General features: G+C 37.6%; 2 protein-coding genes across 3 annotated transcripts; both read left to right on the forward strand.

Moving 5' to 3' along the window:
- The first annotated feature begins 66 nt into the window (after positions 1–66).
- LOC133713782 (transcription factor bHLH36-like) lies at positions 67–1,212 on the forward strand. Its single transcript, XM_062139810.1, has 3 exons — positions 67–307; positions 488–895; positions 1,000–1,212. Exons 1-3 carry the CDS (start codon positions 161–163, stop codon positions 1,078–1,080), a joined length of 636 nt encoding a protein of 211 aa, XP_061995794.1. The 5' UTR covers positions 67–160; the 3' UTR covers positions 1,081–1,212.
- Positions 1,213–13,091: 11,879 nt separating this feature from the next.
- On the forward strand, positions 13,092–15,728 carry LOC133713561 (transcription factor bHLH36-like). Of its 2 annotated transcripts, XR_009848088.1 has the most exons (5): positions 13,092–13,431; positions 13,582–13,956; positions 14,063–14,162; positions 15,139–15,371; positions 15,522–15,728. XR_009848088.1 is itself a non-coding variant. In XM_062139599.1 (3 exons), exons 1-3 carry the CDS (start codon positions 13,126–13,128, stop codon positions 14,132–14,134), a joined length of 753 nt encoding a protein of 250 aa, XP_061995583.1. In that variant the 5' UTR covers positions 13,092–13,125; the 3' UTR covers positions 14,135–14,383. The 2 variants fall into 2 exon arrangements, 1 of the variants encoding a protein (XP_061995583.1); XM_062139599.1 differs by lacking the exons at positions 15,139–15,371; positions 15,522–15,728 and having other exon boundaries at positions 14,063–14,383.
- The last annotated feature ends 998 nt before the right edge of the window (positions 15,729–16,726 follow it).

The following is a 16,726-nucleotide window of genomic DNA, read 5'->3' on the forward strand; positions in this document are numbered from 1 at the left end:
GTTGATCAGAGAGCCTATATTATACTATGTCTCCTTTAGAGCTAAGGAATCTTGAATTATACATGGTCCTTCCTGTACTTCATCATCTAATTATTCCTTTGAACAAAAATACAGAATCCGCCGACAAGATCTGATCTTGCCACATATATGCTTCAGTTTAATGGATAATGATCAACCTTGTGCGAATTCCATTATTGACGATAGCCAAAAGAAGATGATGCATAGAGATATTGAAAGGAAAAGAAGACAAGAAATGGCCGCCCTTTATGCATCACTCAGATCCACACTCCCTCCTCAGTCTATCAAGGTAATTTGTTAAAGCCCTACTGTTCTTCATACTTGCTCAATACTTTGTACATCTTTCTGGGTTTGGATTAATTAGTTTTGTCAGAAATTGATTTAGGGTTTATATATCCTCGTAAATTACATAAACTAAATGCGATGAACAAGGTTATGATCGTGGATATATGTGGATGGATTATTTCAGGGAAAGCGTTCATTGGCAGATCATATGAACGAAGCTGTGAATCAAATAAAACACCTGCAAACGAGGATCAAAGAACTCGGTGCCCAGAGAGATGACCTAAAGATACAAACGTCGTCGCCGGATTTGAGTTGTACTAGTGCTCTTGGCCTAGCTGGGAATCTTAGTGGATCTACTGGTAGCTCTTCATCATTGTTAGCAGGCAACTTTTCAAGAAGCCGTGTTGCAGTCAACCCTTGCTTAGGTGGCGTTGAGATTGTAATAATCAGCTGTGTTACTGGTGCTTCTGCAGAGCCACAAGGTGTGGTCTTATCAAGATTGCTGCAAATACTGCTTGAACAAGGACTTACTGTAATTAATTGTGCTACTACCCAGGTTAACAAAAGGCTTGTCTACACCATACAATCCGAGGTAGCTAGTCTTTAATTTCTCATTTAATTGGTTTAGGTTTTAAATTATGCACGAGTACAGTGCAATAAGATCGTAATTCTTGTTTCATATCTCCAACTTCACAGGTTAGCAATCCATCATATATAGACTTTCATGGGCTGGAGCAGACTCTCGCAAAAGTCGTCTCATCATCGACCGGATTTTGAAGGGGGCAATGTATATATGTTTATATGGTTGATTTACACAATACTAAGAAAGTTTAATTAGTTGTAGGTTTCTTCTCTACAAGAATGTAACATAACCAATCATCAGCAACATTTTGCTAATTTGCTTGCTTGGTTTTGTCTCACAATCTCCTCCCTGCATTTCGATTGTTTCGTTTAGGAAAGGCAAAATGCATGTGTTTTTACAAAGCCATTCTTATATAAGCAAGAACAATTTTTCTCATTCTAGCTTCAAGTACTTTCTTAGTAGAAGTTTTACATCGATTGGGAGCTATATGCTGATTTGATTTTCCTCTAGAGTAAGATAAAGTATAGACATTTCTTTCCAGCTAACTCATATTGTTTTCTTCAGTGTACAAGGTAATAGCTGTCGTGGACTTATGGCTCAGACAGAGAGTGTAAAATTCGTTGGTCTGATAAGTGTATTACTATACAAGTTTTTGCAAAATCCTGCAAGTAAAGATCAACTGCTTAATTATATTCTGGTAATTTCTTTAAAGCTTTTTCATACTATCATATTCTAGTTCTCGGCATTTTGACCTCTTGTCGACCCGCCACCAGGACGGTTATCTCGACTCTCTCCAACCACACTCCTTCAATTCAATAAAGTGTAATTTGTTGGACCGACAAAGGTGGCAGACAACCCTGAAAGGCTGGCAGACAACCCCGAAAGGCTGACTTAAATCATGCCTTATATTAGGAATATTGTTTTTTGTAGTAATAGAGTTTTTTGTAGATGTATATATATGCTCTGTTAGTAGAGATCAAAATACACAACATTCCCAAAACATTCTCGTTCATTCTGATATGGTATCAGAGCAGAGATCCAATTTGGAATCTGTTCCGCTGTGTTTTTTTTCTTTTGTTTCTCGGGTTCTTTTGAGTTCTTTTGGGTTCTTTTGTTTAATACAGATTGGTTAATACTGACACTCTAGCCAATTCTTTTCTTCTGATCAAACACTATCTGAAACCCATAAACCCATAACCTGTTTTTGATCTCCAGTCCTTGGTATCTCATCTGATCACCTCTGATCGCATCCATCCCAGATCGGCGTCATCCATCCCAGATCGGCGTCATCCATCACAGCGGCCCCTGCAAGCCAGCAACGCACGCCAGCTCCACCGCAGCCTCCAGTCTCCACCCACCGCCGCTGTTGCAACACCCAAGTCGGCAAAACTGCGCCTGCCCACGAGCGCAGTCCACTCGGCCCCGCCTGCGCAGATCCCGGCCCCGCGCGGCTCCAAGCCTCCTGTCACCCTCCGCCTCACGCCTAGCACCTGCAAGAGAAAAAGAGAGGGAGACAGAACAGAAAGAGAGAGAGAAAAGAGAGAAAGAGACAGAAAAAAAAAAAAAAAAAAAGGAGGGAGACAGAACGAAAGGGAGACATTTATCACAGGTCTAGTAATAGGTCTAGTGATTCTGCTTGAATTTATTTATTAAAAAAAAAAAAAAAAAAAGAAAAAAAAAAAGTAAGTAAGTAAGATGGTGGATTTGATCGTAAGTGATCCTCAGGCTACAGGAGCTACATCTACATCTGTGGCTCGTGAAGTTGTGATTGTTCAAAATGTAACAGATAACTCAAGCTTTGGCGTCAAGCTTGATGGCACAAATTATCAGTTATGGCACAGGCTTATGAAGATCCATATTCAAGGGATTGGAAAGTGGAGTTATGTTATTGGTAGCACTGCAAGACCTGCTGCAGGACCAAAAGCTGATGAATGGGACACAGCAAATACTAATGTGATGGGAATTCTTCTAAAAGCAATGACTCCAGAGGTAATGCAGTTATTTGCTAATTTTGATTCTCCCAGAGCAATTTGGGACTCTGTTGCTGCTACTTATTATGATGGAAGTGACTTTGCCCGTGTTCATGAATTAAATGTCAAAGCTTTCAAAATAACTCAAAGTGGACAGCCTGTTGCAACATTTTATGCAAATTTGAAGACAATCTGGCAGGAGCTTGATCAGAGAAATCCTAATCCTATGACTTGTGAAGCAGACATCACTACCTACAGGAGTGAGCAAGATAAGATGCGTGTTCATGTCTTTCTTGCTGGTCTCGATCCTCATTTCGAAGGGGCAAAGAATGAGTTATTGCGTCTTGCAACTCCTCCAACGTTGGAGCAAGCCTTTGCTTATATTCGAAAAGATGAAACCAACAAAGTTGCTGCCAAGGGTCTTCATACTGACATTTCAGTTTTAGCAGTCCAGGCTAGATCACCTCAATCTTTGTCTCCTCAGTATGGGAGTTCATCTCATGTCCCATCTCTAAGTCACTATCGACCTCGGAGCCAGGTGTACCAACAGAATCAGAATTATAGCCGAGGGCTGGCTCCGGTTAATAACCAAATGACTTGCAACTATTGTAAGGAAGTTGGTCATTTCAAGAATGAATGCCCTAAGCTACGATCGAAGGTTTAATTCGAACAATTCCGGTTGGAGAGGAGGAAGTAATACTGGAGGAAGAAGAGGTCAGAGAGGCAAAGCAGCAATCCAAATGGTGCCAGAACCTGATTTCTATGGTGTCGAAGGGCGAGACCTCTCTAAGGGTAATGTTTCCTTGACTAAGGAAACTCGAGGTAAAATTGGTATTGCTTTACATATTTCTGACTTTACTGGTAGTGATACATGGATAATTGATTCTGGTGCGTCCGATCATATGACCTACGACAAGTCTTTCTTTGTGTCTATGTCATCTCCTTCTATATCTCATGTCTCTAATGCAAATGGTGTGTCTTTTCCGGTCTTAGGTATTGGGTCTATTCAAGTTACACCATCCATTGTTTTACATGATGTCCTTTATGTGCCCTCGTTGTCTCATCATCTGTTATCTGTATCTCAATTGAATTCACAGAATAAGTGCTCAGTAACCTTTTATCCAATGTATGTTGTTTTTCAGAATCTGTGCAATCGAGTGATCATGGGCAAGGGAGACCTGAGGGGGAGACTGTTTCATTTGGATTGCATGTACGCAGGACAAACACAAGAACCAGAACAACCTTTAGCCCTGACATCGAGTTCTGATCGACTGAGTGAGTTATGGTTGTGGCACAGGCGTTTGGGTCACCCATCTTTTGGAGTTATGAAAAAGTCCATGCCTTCGTTATTTTTTGGAATAAGTGATTCTAGCTTGCATTGTGAAACTTGTGCTTTGGCTAAGAGTCATAGGTCTAGTTATCCTTCGAGCTTTCATTCTAGTACTATGCCTTTTGAGTTAATTCATTCAGACTTGTGGGGTCCTTCTAAACATTCTACCCTTTCTGGAATGCGATATTTTGTGTTATTCATCGATGACTTTACCCGATTATCTTGGGTGGTTCTACTTAAGTCCAAAGATTCTGTCTTCTCTGCCTTTACAGCATTTCATAGTCTTGTTCGTACTCAATATGATGCTCATGTTAAGGTTTTTCGTTCCGATAATGGGGGTGAGTTTATTAATCATTCTTTTCATGAATATTTCCAACACCATGGCATAATCCATCAAACTTCCTGTCCACAGACACCAGAGCAAAATGGGGTGTCTGAACGGAAAAATCGTCACCTTTTGGATATGGCTCGATCTCTTTTGCTTAGTGCTAACATGCCTAAGTACCTCTGGGGAGAAGCTGTTTTGTGTGCTTCTCATCTTATCAATCGCCTTCCATCTGCTCCTCTTCAAGGTTGTGTCCCACTTGAGGTCTTGTCTAACTATGTTTCTATCCCATCATCTAATACCCTTCCTGCTCGTGTCTTTGGTTGTGTTGCCTATGTTCATTTGTATAAAAATCAAAGGACAAAATTGGATGCTAGAGCCCTTAAGTGTGTATTTGTTGGGTATGGGTCTCATCAGAAAGGTTACCAATGTTATCACCCTCAATCCCAGAAGTTTTATGTCACCATGGATGTTACTTTCAGTGAAGATGTTTGTTATTTCTTGCCTCCTGTGACTCCTAGTAAGGGGGAGAAGTCTTGTTATTATGAAGATTTGTCTAATAGGCAAAATGAGTATCTGGCATATGAGTTCTCAGAGTTGGAGGACCCATCGTCTACTATTGAGAAGGAAAATAGGGAAAACAGGGGTTCATCCAGAGAAGAAGCTTTGAGCAATGTATTACCAACTGGTCAACCGGATCAGTCTGACCAGTCGGCTGGGGAGACAATTTTTGATCAAGTGGAGGATGAGGTTCTACCGTCTTCAGATGGTGTTTTAGACAATGCTTCAGTCTCTCCCTCAAGGATGAGGTTCTACCGTCTTCAGATGGTGTTTTAGACAATGCTTCAGTCTCTCCCTCCTCTTCAGCGGTCTCGCCTGCTCAATCATCACCCGAGGTATGTCCCAATCCTTCCTTGTCTAAAAGTCCTTTTGTGTCATGTAGTGTTCCTACCAAAACCTTACCCAGTCGTTCAACCCGTGGTCAACCTCCGAAACACTATGAACCTACTCTAAGTGCTAAGACTAAATACCCTGTTGCTAATTATGTGTCGACCCATAGGTTATCTAAACCATATGTAGCCTTTGTGAATCAATTATCTTCTGTGTCTCTTCCTAGTAAAGTGCAGGATGCCATGAAGGATGAGAAGTGGATGAAAGCAATGACAGTCGAGATGGATGCTCTTGAGAAGAATTGTACGTGGGAGTTGGTGTCATTACCACCAGGGAAGAAGACAGTTGGTTGTCGGTGGGTGTATACAGTGAAACATAATTCGGATGGTTCAGTGGATCGGTACAAGGCGAGATTAGTGGCTAAAGGGTATACTCAGAAGTATGGAGTGGATTATGATGAGACATTTGCACCAGTGGCCAAAATTAACACAATTCGGGTACTTCTCTCATTAGCTGCTAATCTTGATTGGCCTTTGCAACAGTTTGATGTTAAGAATGCATTCTTGCATGGTGATCTGCATGAAGAAGTTTATATGGATTTGCCTCCTGGATATGGTACTTCCACTGGAGAGCAGGTGGTGTGCAAATTGAAGAAGTCGCTTTATGGCTTGAAGCAGTCTCCCAGAGCTTGGTTTGGCCGGTTCACCAAGTTCATGAAGAAAATTGGGTATCGACAGAGCAATTCAGATCATACCTTGTTTCTTAAACATCGGTGTGGTAAAGTGACTGCCTTAATTATCTATGTTGATGACATGGTTGTGACAGGTGATGACATTGAGGAAATTCAAAGGTTACAAGGTCAGTTGTCCTCTGAATTTGAGATGAAAGATTTGGGTAATTTGAAATATTTCTTAGGAATTGAAGTTGCTCGTGGCAAGGATTGTATTGTGTTGAGTCAGAGAAAGTATGTCCTAGACTTGCTGGCAGAAACAGGTATGCTTGATTGTAAACCGGCTGCTACTCCTATCGAGCAGAACCATCGGTTAGCAGAGTATATAGATCAAGTACCTACAAATAAAGGGAGATACCAGAGGTTAGTTGGACGGTTGATTTATTTATCCCACACTAGACCAGATTTAGCTTATGCAGTTAGTGTGGTGAGTCAGTTTATGCATAATCCCAGTGAAGCCCATATGGATGCTGTATTTCGTATTTTGCAGTATTTAAAGTCTGCTCCAGGGAAGGGATTAATTTTTTCAAAATACAGTCACTTGGATGTTTCCGGATATACAGATGCAGACTGGGCAGGTAATATTACAGATCGCAGGTCTACTTCGGGCTACTTCACATTTGTGGGTGGTAATTTGGTTACTTGGAAGAGCAAGAAACAAAAGGTGGTGGCTCGCTCCAGTGCAGAAGCAGAATATAGAGGAATGGCCCGAGGACTTTGCTGTGAGATGTTGTGGTTGAGAAATTTGTTGAGAGATTTGGGGTTCATGCAAAAAAAGGCTATGCCGCTTTATTGTGATAATAAGGCTGCAATTGAAATTGCTCATAATCCAGTTCAACATGATCGTACGAAACATGTAGAGGTAGATCGACACTTCATTAAAGAGAAGCTGGATGCACAGGTCATTTTGTTTCCCTTCGTTCCTACTGAAGAGCAATTGGCGGATATTCTTACCAAGGCTCTATCGAGTAAAGCCTTTTATGACTCACTTGACAAGTTGGGCATCCGTGATCTGTATGCACCAACTTGAGGGGGAGTGTTGGACCGACAAAGGTGGCAGACAACCCCGAAAGGCTGGCAGACAACCCCGAAAGGCTGACTTAAATCATGCCTTATATTAGGAATATTGTTTTTTGTAGTAATAGAGTTTTTTGTAGATGTATATATATGCTCTGTTAGTAGAGATCAAAATACACAACATTCCCAAAACATTCTCGTTCATTCTGATATAATTGTCAATAGTTTTGTTATGTAATAACTAATAAGATTGACTGAACCAGACCTTAAATTTTTGAAAGTTTATAACGAATTTAAGATATTTTTAAAGAAATTTATGGTGCCATGACTCTCTTTCGCCTCATACTACACCTCGTAAACAATACTTCTTGGCTTTTAGAATTGCAAGAACATAAGATTAGTGGTTTAACATTTGGGTTTCAATTGTAGCACGGACCATCAAAGTTATTGTTTCCCATTCTAACATCATGATAATCGAGCATGCACTGTATGTCGGAACATTTAGTGCCTCTATATGAAGCTCTTAAGAAATTGGGAAAACAACAAAATATTGAGATAATCTAAGATCTGTCATCTCTGTTCTATAGTGGTTTTCCTTTTCTACTAATTAATTAAGCAGATAAAATAATAATTGAAGCCTCCCAAAAAGACGAGCTAAAGAACAACTTAATCATGCCATATTCATGGATATCTCCATAGATGATGGGAGCTTGCTGGTCTGTTATAGACTTATAGCGCGAGTTCATCATGTCATACAGTGTGATGAATTAACCTCATAAAGTATCAGATCGAAATGACCCAATCTGTGAGCTGATTGTCAAAATGTTCGCTTCATTAAACAACACGCGATAGGCCGGGAGAGAGAGAGAGAGAGCGAGAGAGAGAGAGAGAGAGAGAGAGAGAGAGAGAGAGAGAGAGAGAGAGAGAGAGACCGACTTCCCTATTTATAACAACTTTTCACACATTAATTAATTAATTAATGATATGCATATAGAAGATATTGGATTCTACTCTTAATTTCTTAAAGCTTAATGCAAAGCTATGATATGATACGGAAGAGGATTGTATGATCTGGAATTCAATGACAATGAAGCAGAGGATGCTTGCTGAAGAATGGATCCGGAGATTATGACTAAATTAAAGTGAATATTATCATATGGAATTTGACTTATAAAACTATTATCACTAATGTGATTATATTAATTAATCTTTAATACTACATCAACCAAGCACCGATCGTGATGCAAGAATATGACGGGATTGCTCCACCCCAATCAGTCCCGCTGAATGCTTTGTTCTTTTGGGTTCGGATTACTGATGTGCCTCCTCTCTTTGAAGATAAGGATACCATCAGGGCTATTGCTACCATTGCTGGGAGGGTCATCGAATTGGATGACAAGCTTTTTGACAACATAGGAAAGATCCGGGTTAGGGTTTCTCATGATCTCTCGAAACCCTTCTTTCTGAAGAAAGTGGTGAGGCTTGCGCCGGGAGTTGAGGAAGAAATCTCTTTCTTCTTCGAAAATTTGATGGGTAAGTGCAACTACTGTGACTTGATTTACCATGAAAATGGAGTGTGTCCAGCAGCTGACAGTAGAAAATCTCTCAATACGGAGATGTTGACACCTAGAAGATTGGAGATTAAGAGCCCGTCGTTTGGTTTTGTCCAAAGTCAGTTTGAGAATGGTTTGTTCAAATTCCATAGACTTTAGACTCCTATACTGTCTTCTGTTGCTCGTTCTCTCTTTCATCCCAAAGAGCATGGAACCCGAAAGCGCGGAAAGCCTATTGTTTTGAGGAGTTCAGATGGTAGGTCTTCGTCTAGTAAGGAGGCATCTTTGGCTTTGGTCCCCGTCAATGAAGTGGTTTCAGCTAAAAGAGAAAGACAATTAACCCTCTAATTTTCAGTCTCCAAAAAAACTGAAGGTCATCTTACCTGAGTTGTTTGCTTGTTCCCAACTTACTGAAGCGCCTGCAAAGAAGCTTCGAATGCCAGAATTCACCTCCAAGTTCACTGCTCGATCATTGGGATTGATTGAAGCTCCAGGCAGCATCCTAGTGTCTAAGGCTGAGTTGGAAAATACCAACACTGAACCAAAGAAGAAGAAAGGTCGACCTCTTGGATCGAAGAACAAGAAGCCACCAAAATCAAAGAAGATAGCTGATGCACAAGAGGCAAGCTTGGTCTTCTTGACAAAACCTCCTAGCCCTAGCATCAAGGGCAAGGAGATAATTTAGAGTCTTTTCTTTGTTTGGGACTTTGCCTATTTGCTATGCTTCTAGTTTCATAGTTGATAGGCTTGCTTGTAATAAGTGAGCATGGGAGTTCGTTAATGAGTGGTACTAGATATATATACCACGTTTTCTTATTTGCCCTCTATATTCAAGGCAGTGGAAAAGTATGTAATGTACTGCTCTAGCTTGAGACTATAATGAGAAATCGTTGATTTGATTAAAAAAAAAAAATGGTGAAATGTATTATTTTAATATTTTAAATTTTATCAATTCATGCGGATTAAATTTCACCATATATTCTAATGAAGTAATGATATATGATATATATTGGTGTAAAGATGAAATGATATATGATATATATTGGTGTAAAGATGAGTCCCACAAAAAAAAAAAATTCACACTGAGTTTTTTTATCGGTGGGGAGAAACCAAAGGTCCCCCCCCCGCTCAAAATCTTAAATGGCACAAAAATTAAAATGTGAGTATAGGATAGTTATTGGCTTCCCAGATATCAATAACTTGAAAGCATATTATACATTTTTTGCTAGCACTGGACGATGATGGGTCATGGAATATGGCTAGGGAACTTGAAAGCATGTATAAAGGTAAACATATCATACTAAATATGATTTAGGGGTTTTTGCCTTGTATCCCTAGCAGATAGGGGTTTTGTTCCCACATAATGAGAGTACTAATTAACTTGCTTTTTCGACATAATTTTATATAGTCACATAGATGTCTTTTTAAGATATACTTTGAACAAAAATTTTAGTGAAAGGAAAAAGAATGCATTACAGCTAACTAATGTGATATTGGTTCCAAAAACAATAAGGCCATTGCTTATATATTAAGAACTTTACAAAGTAGGTTTAGCTTAATTATATTAATTGGGTAGTATTATAGAGAAGTATCTTTCATGCATATCTTTTCCGTGATACTGTTGCCATTGCGGCTGCCTTTCTAATTATCCCTTATTATAATTAATCTGCATCTATCAGCTTTTAGGTTTTAACAACACATGTTAAAAGTTAAAACTTCTTAATAAATTATGCATGTGGTGGTCCAAGATATATAATTCACTTTAATATGTTTTAGTCCTAATTATTAGCTTTCGATAATTGCACAGCTAGGCCGGTGGTGAAGTTTTTGGTTAGTTGAGGTTATCGCTTCTGCATAATTGCACGGCTACAAGACTTATGAACTGTACTTGTACGTAAAAGCTATTAAAGCTAGACTTTCCTTGGTAAATAAGATTCATTCAGAATTTAGCTACAGATACTTAAGAATTTAGTGGTTTATAAATTCAAGTAAAAACCCAAAACCCTGATGTTCCAAATACATTATGCAATGAAACGAACAACCATAAACACTAAACATTATTGAGAATATATACATCCCACACGGGAAAAACGGGACATTGCTTATGGGTTTATAAGGGTTTGGGCCACTTCATCCATTGCCAATTGGTTTTGGATGTGAACCCCAGATTACTTTATCATGGTATCAGAGCCAGGTTACCCACGTGTGCATGCCTAACGGCCACACGTGCTCCACGTCACCCAAAAATTGTCCACGTGTTTGGCTTGAAAATTCGCCACACGTGCGGGGGCGTGTTGAGAATATATACATCCCACATGGGAAAAACGGGATCTTGCCTATGGGTTTATAAGGGTTTGGGCCACTCCATCCATTGCCAATTGGTTTTGGATGTGAACCCCAGATTACTTTATCAAACATGATCAAGCATGGAATAAATTAGGATATAAAGAAAACAGCATGGAAAAAGTATAGCAGCACATTATTAATTGCAAAGTCGTAAAACGAGAAGTTATAACTGATTAGCCACACTATTATATAGGTTCAGTTATAAAAATCTGTTTGATGTAAAGGTCGGTTAGAAGGGTTTATATATAATCTAAGTGATCTAAACTCCTATATAATCTGCGGTCTAAGGAGTTAGACATTGTATCGAGTCTGTGAGCTTCCATTAATTTACAACAATTTCTTGCTCTTTCTTCAGTTCATAGAGAGATGACTGAGGCTTAGAGTAAGTCTTCATCATTACTGTAACTTCAATTTTCTAATTCAATGAGAATCTCTATGAGCTTTATTATGTCTAATCATAATAATGATTCAAAATCAAAATTAACTTCAACTTAATTATGTCGCACGTGGTATGTGATAGAAATCAACGTCAACTTAATTTTGTCGCACATTTTATGTGAAAGAAAATAGAGTAGGGAAATTTATGGATACTGTATGCATAAACAGATAAACAGATTATGTGTGCACCTTGTATTGGCAGATATAACACAGCTCACCATATATCTGTCATAACAAATAGTGTGCATAGAACAAGATAGAGGAGTGCAGGTTGATCATTGCCATTCATAAGGAAAAAGGAAAAAGATAAAGTAATATGGGTTTCACATCTAAAAATAATTAACAATGGATGGAGTGGCCAAACCTTATAAACTCATAAGCAAGATTTCACATTTTCATGTGAGATCTATACTCTCAACATGTCCCGCACGTGTGGCGAAATTTCAAGTCATACACGTGGACAACTAATATTGGGTGACATAGAGTCATTGTGGCCACTAGGTATGCACATGTGGGATAACCTGACTCTGATACCATGAAAGCTGAGCTATGAATTAGAGATGAAGGAAGAAGAAAATGAGAGAAAGGGAGAGAGCGAGAGAAAACGTAAAAACTGCATGGCTACATTGTATTATGTGTGTGTAGTGAACAGTACATCAACAAACCTATTTATGGCATAATAAAATTACACTAATATTCCTAACAAACCACTTGATTCAACTTAAGGAGATATTCACATCATTATCGATCTGCTTTGTAATATACAATATAATCTGACACGCAGGAACCAGATAACTGTTAGGCTAGGTGTAGCTCCCCATACATATTCACTTAATGATAATTCTTAGGTTCACCCCTGGGGTGAATGAGCATATTCACTATTTCTTGCGATTAACTCATAATAACTTTATAATTTTCTAATCCAACCATTCATGTTGTATAATGTAATATAAAGATTAGCTCTGTAAAAAATCAATCAAATTGAATACCTTTTAGTTATTCATTTCTATGAAATACATGGACGTTCATCATAATAGTAGTAAGTGTTGTTAGAACTATCCATTTATTTGATTCAATTAGATAATTGAATGATTTCCGATTCGATTGATTTTTTACAGAGATGATCTTTAAAGACTAATTTAAGATATGGATCGTTGAATTATAAATTTATTAAGTAAAATTATGATAATCAACAATGAGAGTGAATATACTCGTTCACTGTAGAGGTAAACCTAAGAATTGTCCTTCACTTACTGAGGTTAATTAGTCCCATAGTGTAAACCCAGGTTAATTAGTCCCATAGTGTAAACCCAGGTCGGGCCCGACTGCCTACTTTCCGACAGATTATGCTCCACCAAATGTGAAAGTAACAGGCAGTAATTGGTTTAGTACAAAAGTGAAAGAATGCGTACTCACTACTACTCACAAGACCTTGCTTTTATATTAATATATATGCCTTCCAGAGCACCTCCTCTTTAACAAATAACCAGGACTTTTTTTTTTTTGAAATAATATAACCAGGAATCTTAAGCACACTAGTTATTTAAGTTCCTCAATCTCTGAAGATCTCAACAAACGTATCTCTGTCCTTTAGCTCCTTATAGTTGCTCTTACCCTAAATACATATAGTCTTTGTTCGATGTTTCCTTTCCCTCATGATCATCAAAGCAAAAATATGGAATTACAAATATCTTCGACTCCCCACCAAGAAGATTTTATGCAACAGGATCTGATCATGATGCGGGGTAGTCATGAGGTTTTGCCATCTGATCTGCAGGGACGTAGTCTATCCAATATTAATATTAGTGAAGCAAATATTAACAATATGGCTACTGATTCTGGCGAAAGGAAGATCTTGCGTAGGGACAACGAGCGCCAAAGAAGACAAGTTATGGCGATTCGCACTGCATCACTTCGATCCCTCCTCCCTCTTGAATTAATCAAGGTAATTGTTTAGTTAATTTAGTAATTAGTTTGCACAGATTGGGATCCATTTCTTTTTGGGGTGGTTGAGTTCAAACATATCTAGGTTTTAGATAGTAAATCAATCACAATGATTCTAGCTAGGGTTTCATTTTTTGATGGGGATTTACAGGGAAAACGTTCAATCTCCGAGCACATAAATGAAGCAGTGAATTATATAAAGCAGCTGAAGGAAAAGATACAGGAGCTGAATGCCAAGAGGGAAGAGCTTAGAAGGGTGTATAAACATTACAGTAGTTCTGCACATGATTTCAGTCCTGAAATTAATGAAAATTTGGGTACTAAGAGTACTTCCAATATCATGGTTGGCCCAACATGTTGGGGTGGAGTGGAGATTGTGGTAAGTACTAATGGTACAAATTGCAGTGAGCTAGAAGGATTTTCTCTTTCAGGAGTACTCAAAGCATTGCTTGCAGAGGGCCTTACCGTTGTGGAGTGTGCTTCCACCACAGCAAATCAGAGGTTGTTTCACTCTATTCAGTGTGAGGTATGGCTGTTGGTTCCTTTAAATTAAACTACTCCCTCGATCTTTCAACAGCTAAAACCATGGATTCAACAAATTAGTTCATACTATTTGTTATTCAATTTCGCAGGTCGACGATTTGGCATGTCTGGATTTGTCTGAGCTACAACTGAAACTAAATTTTTTATGCAATTCTGGCTAGTCAGCATGGCATTCTAGTTCGGAGATAGGTATTCCCTTCACTACGTTGATTGATCAACTTTGATCAGAACGGAGCCTATCTAGACTTACAAGTTGTATGTTGTGTTTGCATATGTAGCTTGGTGCTCAACCTAATATGTATTGTGTTTCACCCTTTGTACTGCTTTATTTTGACTTGAGTTTTAAGAAACTTAATTACGATGGTTATGAAAATGGATAACTAAAAGCTGTTCAGAAACTAAAATATCTATGAAGTCTTCTTGTCAAACTAATTTTCTACTTCATAAAATTTTTGTATGTCCTAACTATTGTAGACTCAATAGAACTAATATACATTAACCGCTACATCAAATATACATTTACAGTTAAACACCTTAGTTAAAATTTTCTAGAATAATTTATCTTGAAATTTACGACATACATGTAGTTTCAAAATGGTGTGCTCAATAAACCTAGTCATTACCTTTTCTTTTCTTTATTTCGGTGCAAAAATCTAGTCATTACTTTGGTGTGCTGAATCCGATCAAAGTTTGTTTATAGCTCTAAATGTTTTTGATTTTACATATTATATAGCAGTAGTTACAGTAAGTAGTTAAAAGGTTAGTACGTTGATTATATTTGTTACTCTAGTTTCTAATATCTTATTCTTTTTGTTCCTTTGTAATGGTACCTATATATATCCAAAGAAAGCAAACCATGATAGTTGGATTAGTTGTTGACAACAACTTTTGATATACATCTAGTCCAAATAATGCCTCTATTATACTATTCTAGAACCAACGTTTTTATGGAAACACATGTTCTTCAAAGAGTGCAGTATAATTTTCCAGATTTCCTCGTAGGAGAATTCTTGGGCACCTTGGTGTTTGCCATACCCTCATTTTGTTAAATATTTTGGACCATTGGATTAGTAATATATCCAATGGTTCAAAATATTTAACAAAATGGTAACTTGTTTAGCCCTTAGCCTTTCTAATTTTTTTTTTTCCCTTTTTTTCCCTTTAGGGTTAAGTTGGAACAAGAAGAAGCAAATTTTTTTTTTATCTCCAGCAATATTGCACGCAGCCGCATATCAAATTTCAAAAGAATCAATAGGAAGAAGAAGATAAGAGAAAGAGGAGCTGATTTTGAGAAAGCTTGTTTTGATTTTGCGAAAGCTTGGTTTGTCAAATTTCCAAAAGTTGAAGCTTTCACTCACTCTGAGCGGCATATCTCTTTGAGGCTCGACTCTCCTTCAGGTAAACCCTAACCTCATTTTGTCTTCTTAATCCAATCTCTTACCTCTACTAATTATTGTAGCTTCTGTCCATTTCCATTGCTATTTTTCATTTTCTTTGGAATTCCTTGAAGTGACTTGGAATTTCTTAACTTAAACTACTTTGGTATAGAATTGAAGGTTTTCTCTCCTTTACATATAAAGAAGTACTGAAGCCAACATGGATATACATGAACAATTGTGCACATTTGATTCCATGAACTCGGCACATATACTAGTTTCACATCAGCAGCCCCCAACATATTTCAACCTCTTCAATATGGTTACAAGATTCGTTTGTTCTTTTTTTCTTTTCTTTTTTATCCAAACCGATGGGATATGTACTCTATTTTAGGTAATAATGTATCATCTTTTATTCTTTGCTAATTAGAAACTAAATTATTGAGAATAAATTAAAACGTGTTGTTTGTTGATTGGACGCTAAAATCCTTCCTTATTTGGTGATATCACATATTGGAGTGATCAACATTATTTCTAGGGGGCCAATTAAGCAAAACCTTTCAAAGTCTATTAAGTATTGTCTGAACAGCTCCACATAAGGAATCATGGAGATATTGAGGGGTGCCAAGGCTACTAGCTCTGCCACATTAATGCCAACAATCTTGTACCAACTTCATTCCACAAAGTATTACCTAAGCATACAGCTTAAATATATGATACAACTCCAATCCAAACTCAGTCGGTCCATTTAAATCTTCCATATACACTTTATTCTTTATCTTGTTGAAACCATACACAACAAGTAACACCAAGTAACACTTTTGCTAATTAAACTCCATAAACCACTCATTGTCTACAAAGCTAAACTAAGCCTACAATCATAGTATAAGTACCTCAGACACAAATAAAACAAAAACTCATTTCTAAGAAGGATAGTGAAAACAATATAAGTTAACAAATTACTAATTGTTTATGATATCAAGAACTACCAATGACTACTTAACAAAATTTAACCCCCAGGCACTAATTATGCTACATATTTCCAATAAGCCAAAATGTTAACACAAACTACTAATTGAATTGAAAACAATAAAGATAGTGAAAACAATAAAGCCAATTAATGTTTGATTATCAATTGACAATTGACAATTATGATTTTTCCTTTTTCAAAAAAAATTAAAAGAACCTTCTATCCTAGGTTCACCGAATTACTTTTAGTTAAATAGTCTATATTACTAATTAATTTTATTATTAGTGAATTAATGCTTGTTATTAATGGACAATTACACAATTGAAAATTATGTTTTTTCCTTATTAAAAACAAAAACCTTCTAACCTAAGTTCGCAAAATTAGTATTAGTTAAGTAGTCTTTATTA

Source organism: Rosa rugosa, chromosome 6 (genome assembly GCF_958449725.1).
Source record: "Rosa rugosa chromosome 6, drRosRugo1.1, whole genome shotgun sequence".
Taxonomy (NCBI): domain Eukaryota; kingdom Viridiplantae; phylum Streptophyta; class Magnoliopsida; order Rosales; family Rosaceae; genus Rosa; species Rosa rugosa.

Bases quoted from the DNA above. Each gene is read 5' to 3' on its own strand.
- LOC133713782 (XM_062139810.1), top strand. From the start codon at position 161: ATGGATAATGATCAACCTTGTGCGAATTCCATTATTGACGATAGCCAA. The intron at 308-487 runs GTAATTTGTTAA...GGATTATTTCAG, and splicing joins TCCCTCCTCAGTCTATCAAG to GGAAAGCGTTCATTGGCAGA. The intron at 896-999 runs GTAGCTAGTCTT...CCAACTTCACAG, and splicing joins TCTACACCATACAATCCGAG to GTTAGCAATCCATCATATAT.
- LOC133713561 (XM_062139599.1), top strand. From the start codon at position 13,126: ATGTTTCCTTTCCCTCATGATCATCAAAGCAAAAATATGGAATTACAA. The intron at 13,432-13,581 runs GTAATTGTTTAG...GGGGATTTACAG, and splicing joins TCCCTCTTGAATTAATCAAG to GGAAAACGTTCAATCTCCGA. The intron at 13,957-14,062 runs GTATGGCTGTTG...TCAATTTCGCAG, and splicing joins TTCACTCTATTCAGTGTGAG to GTCGACGATTTGGCATGTCT.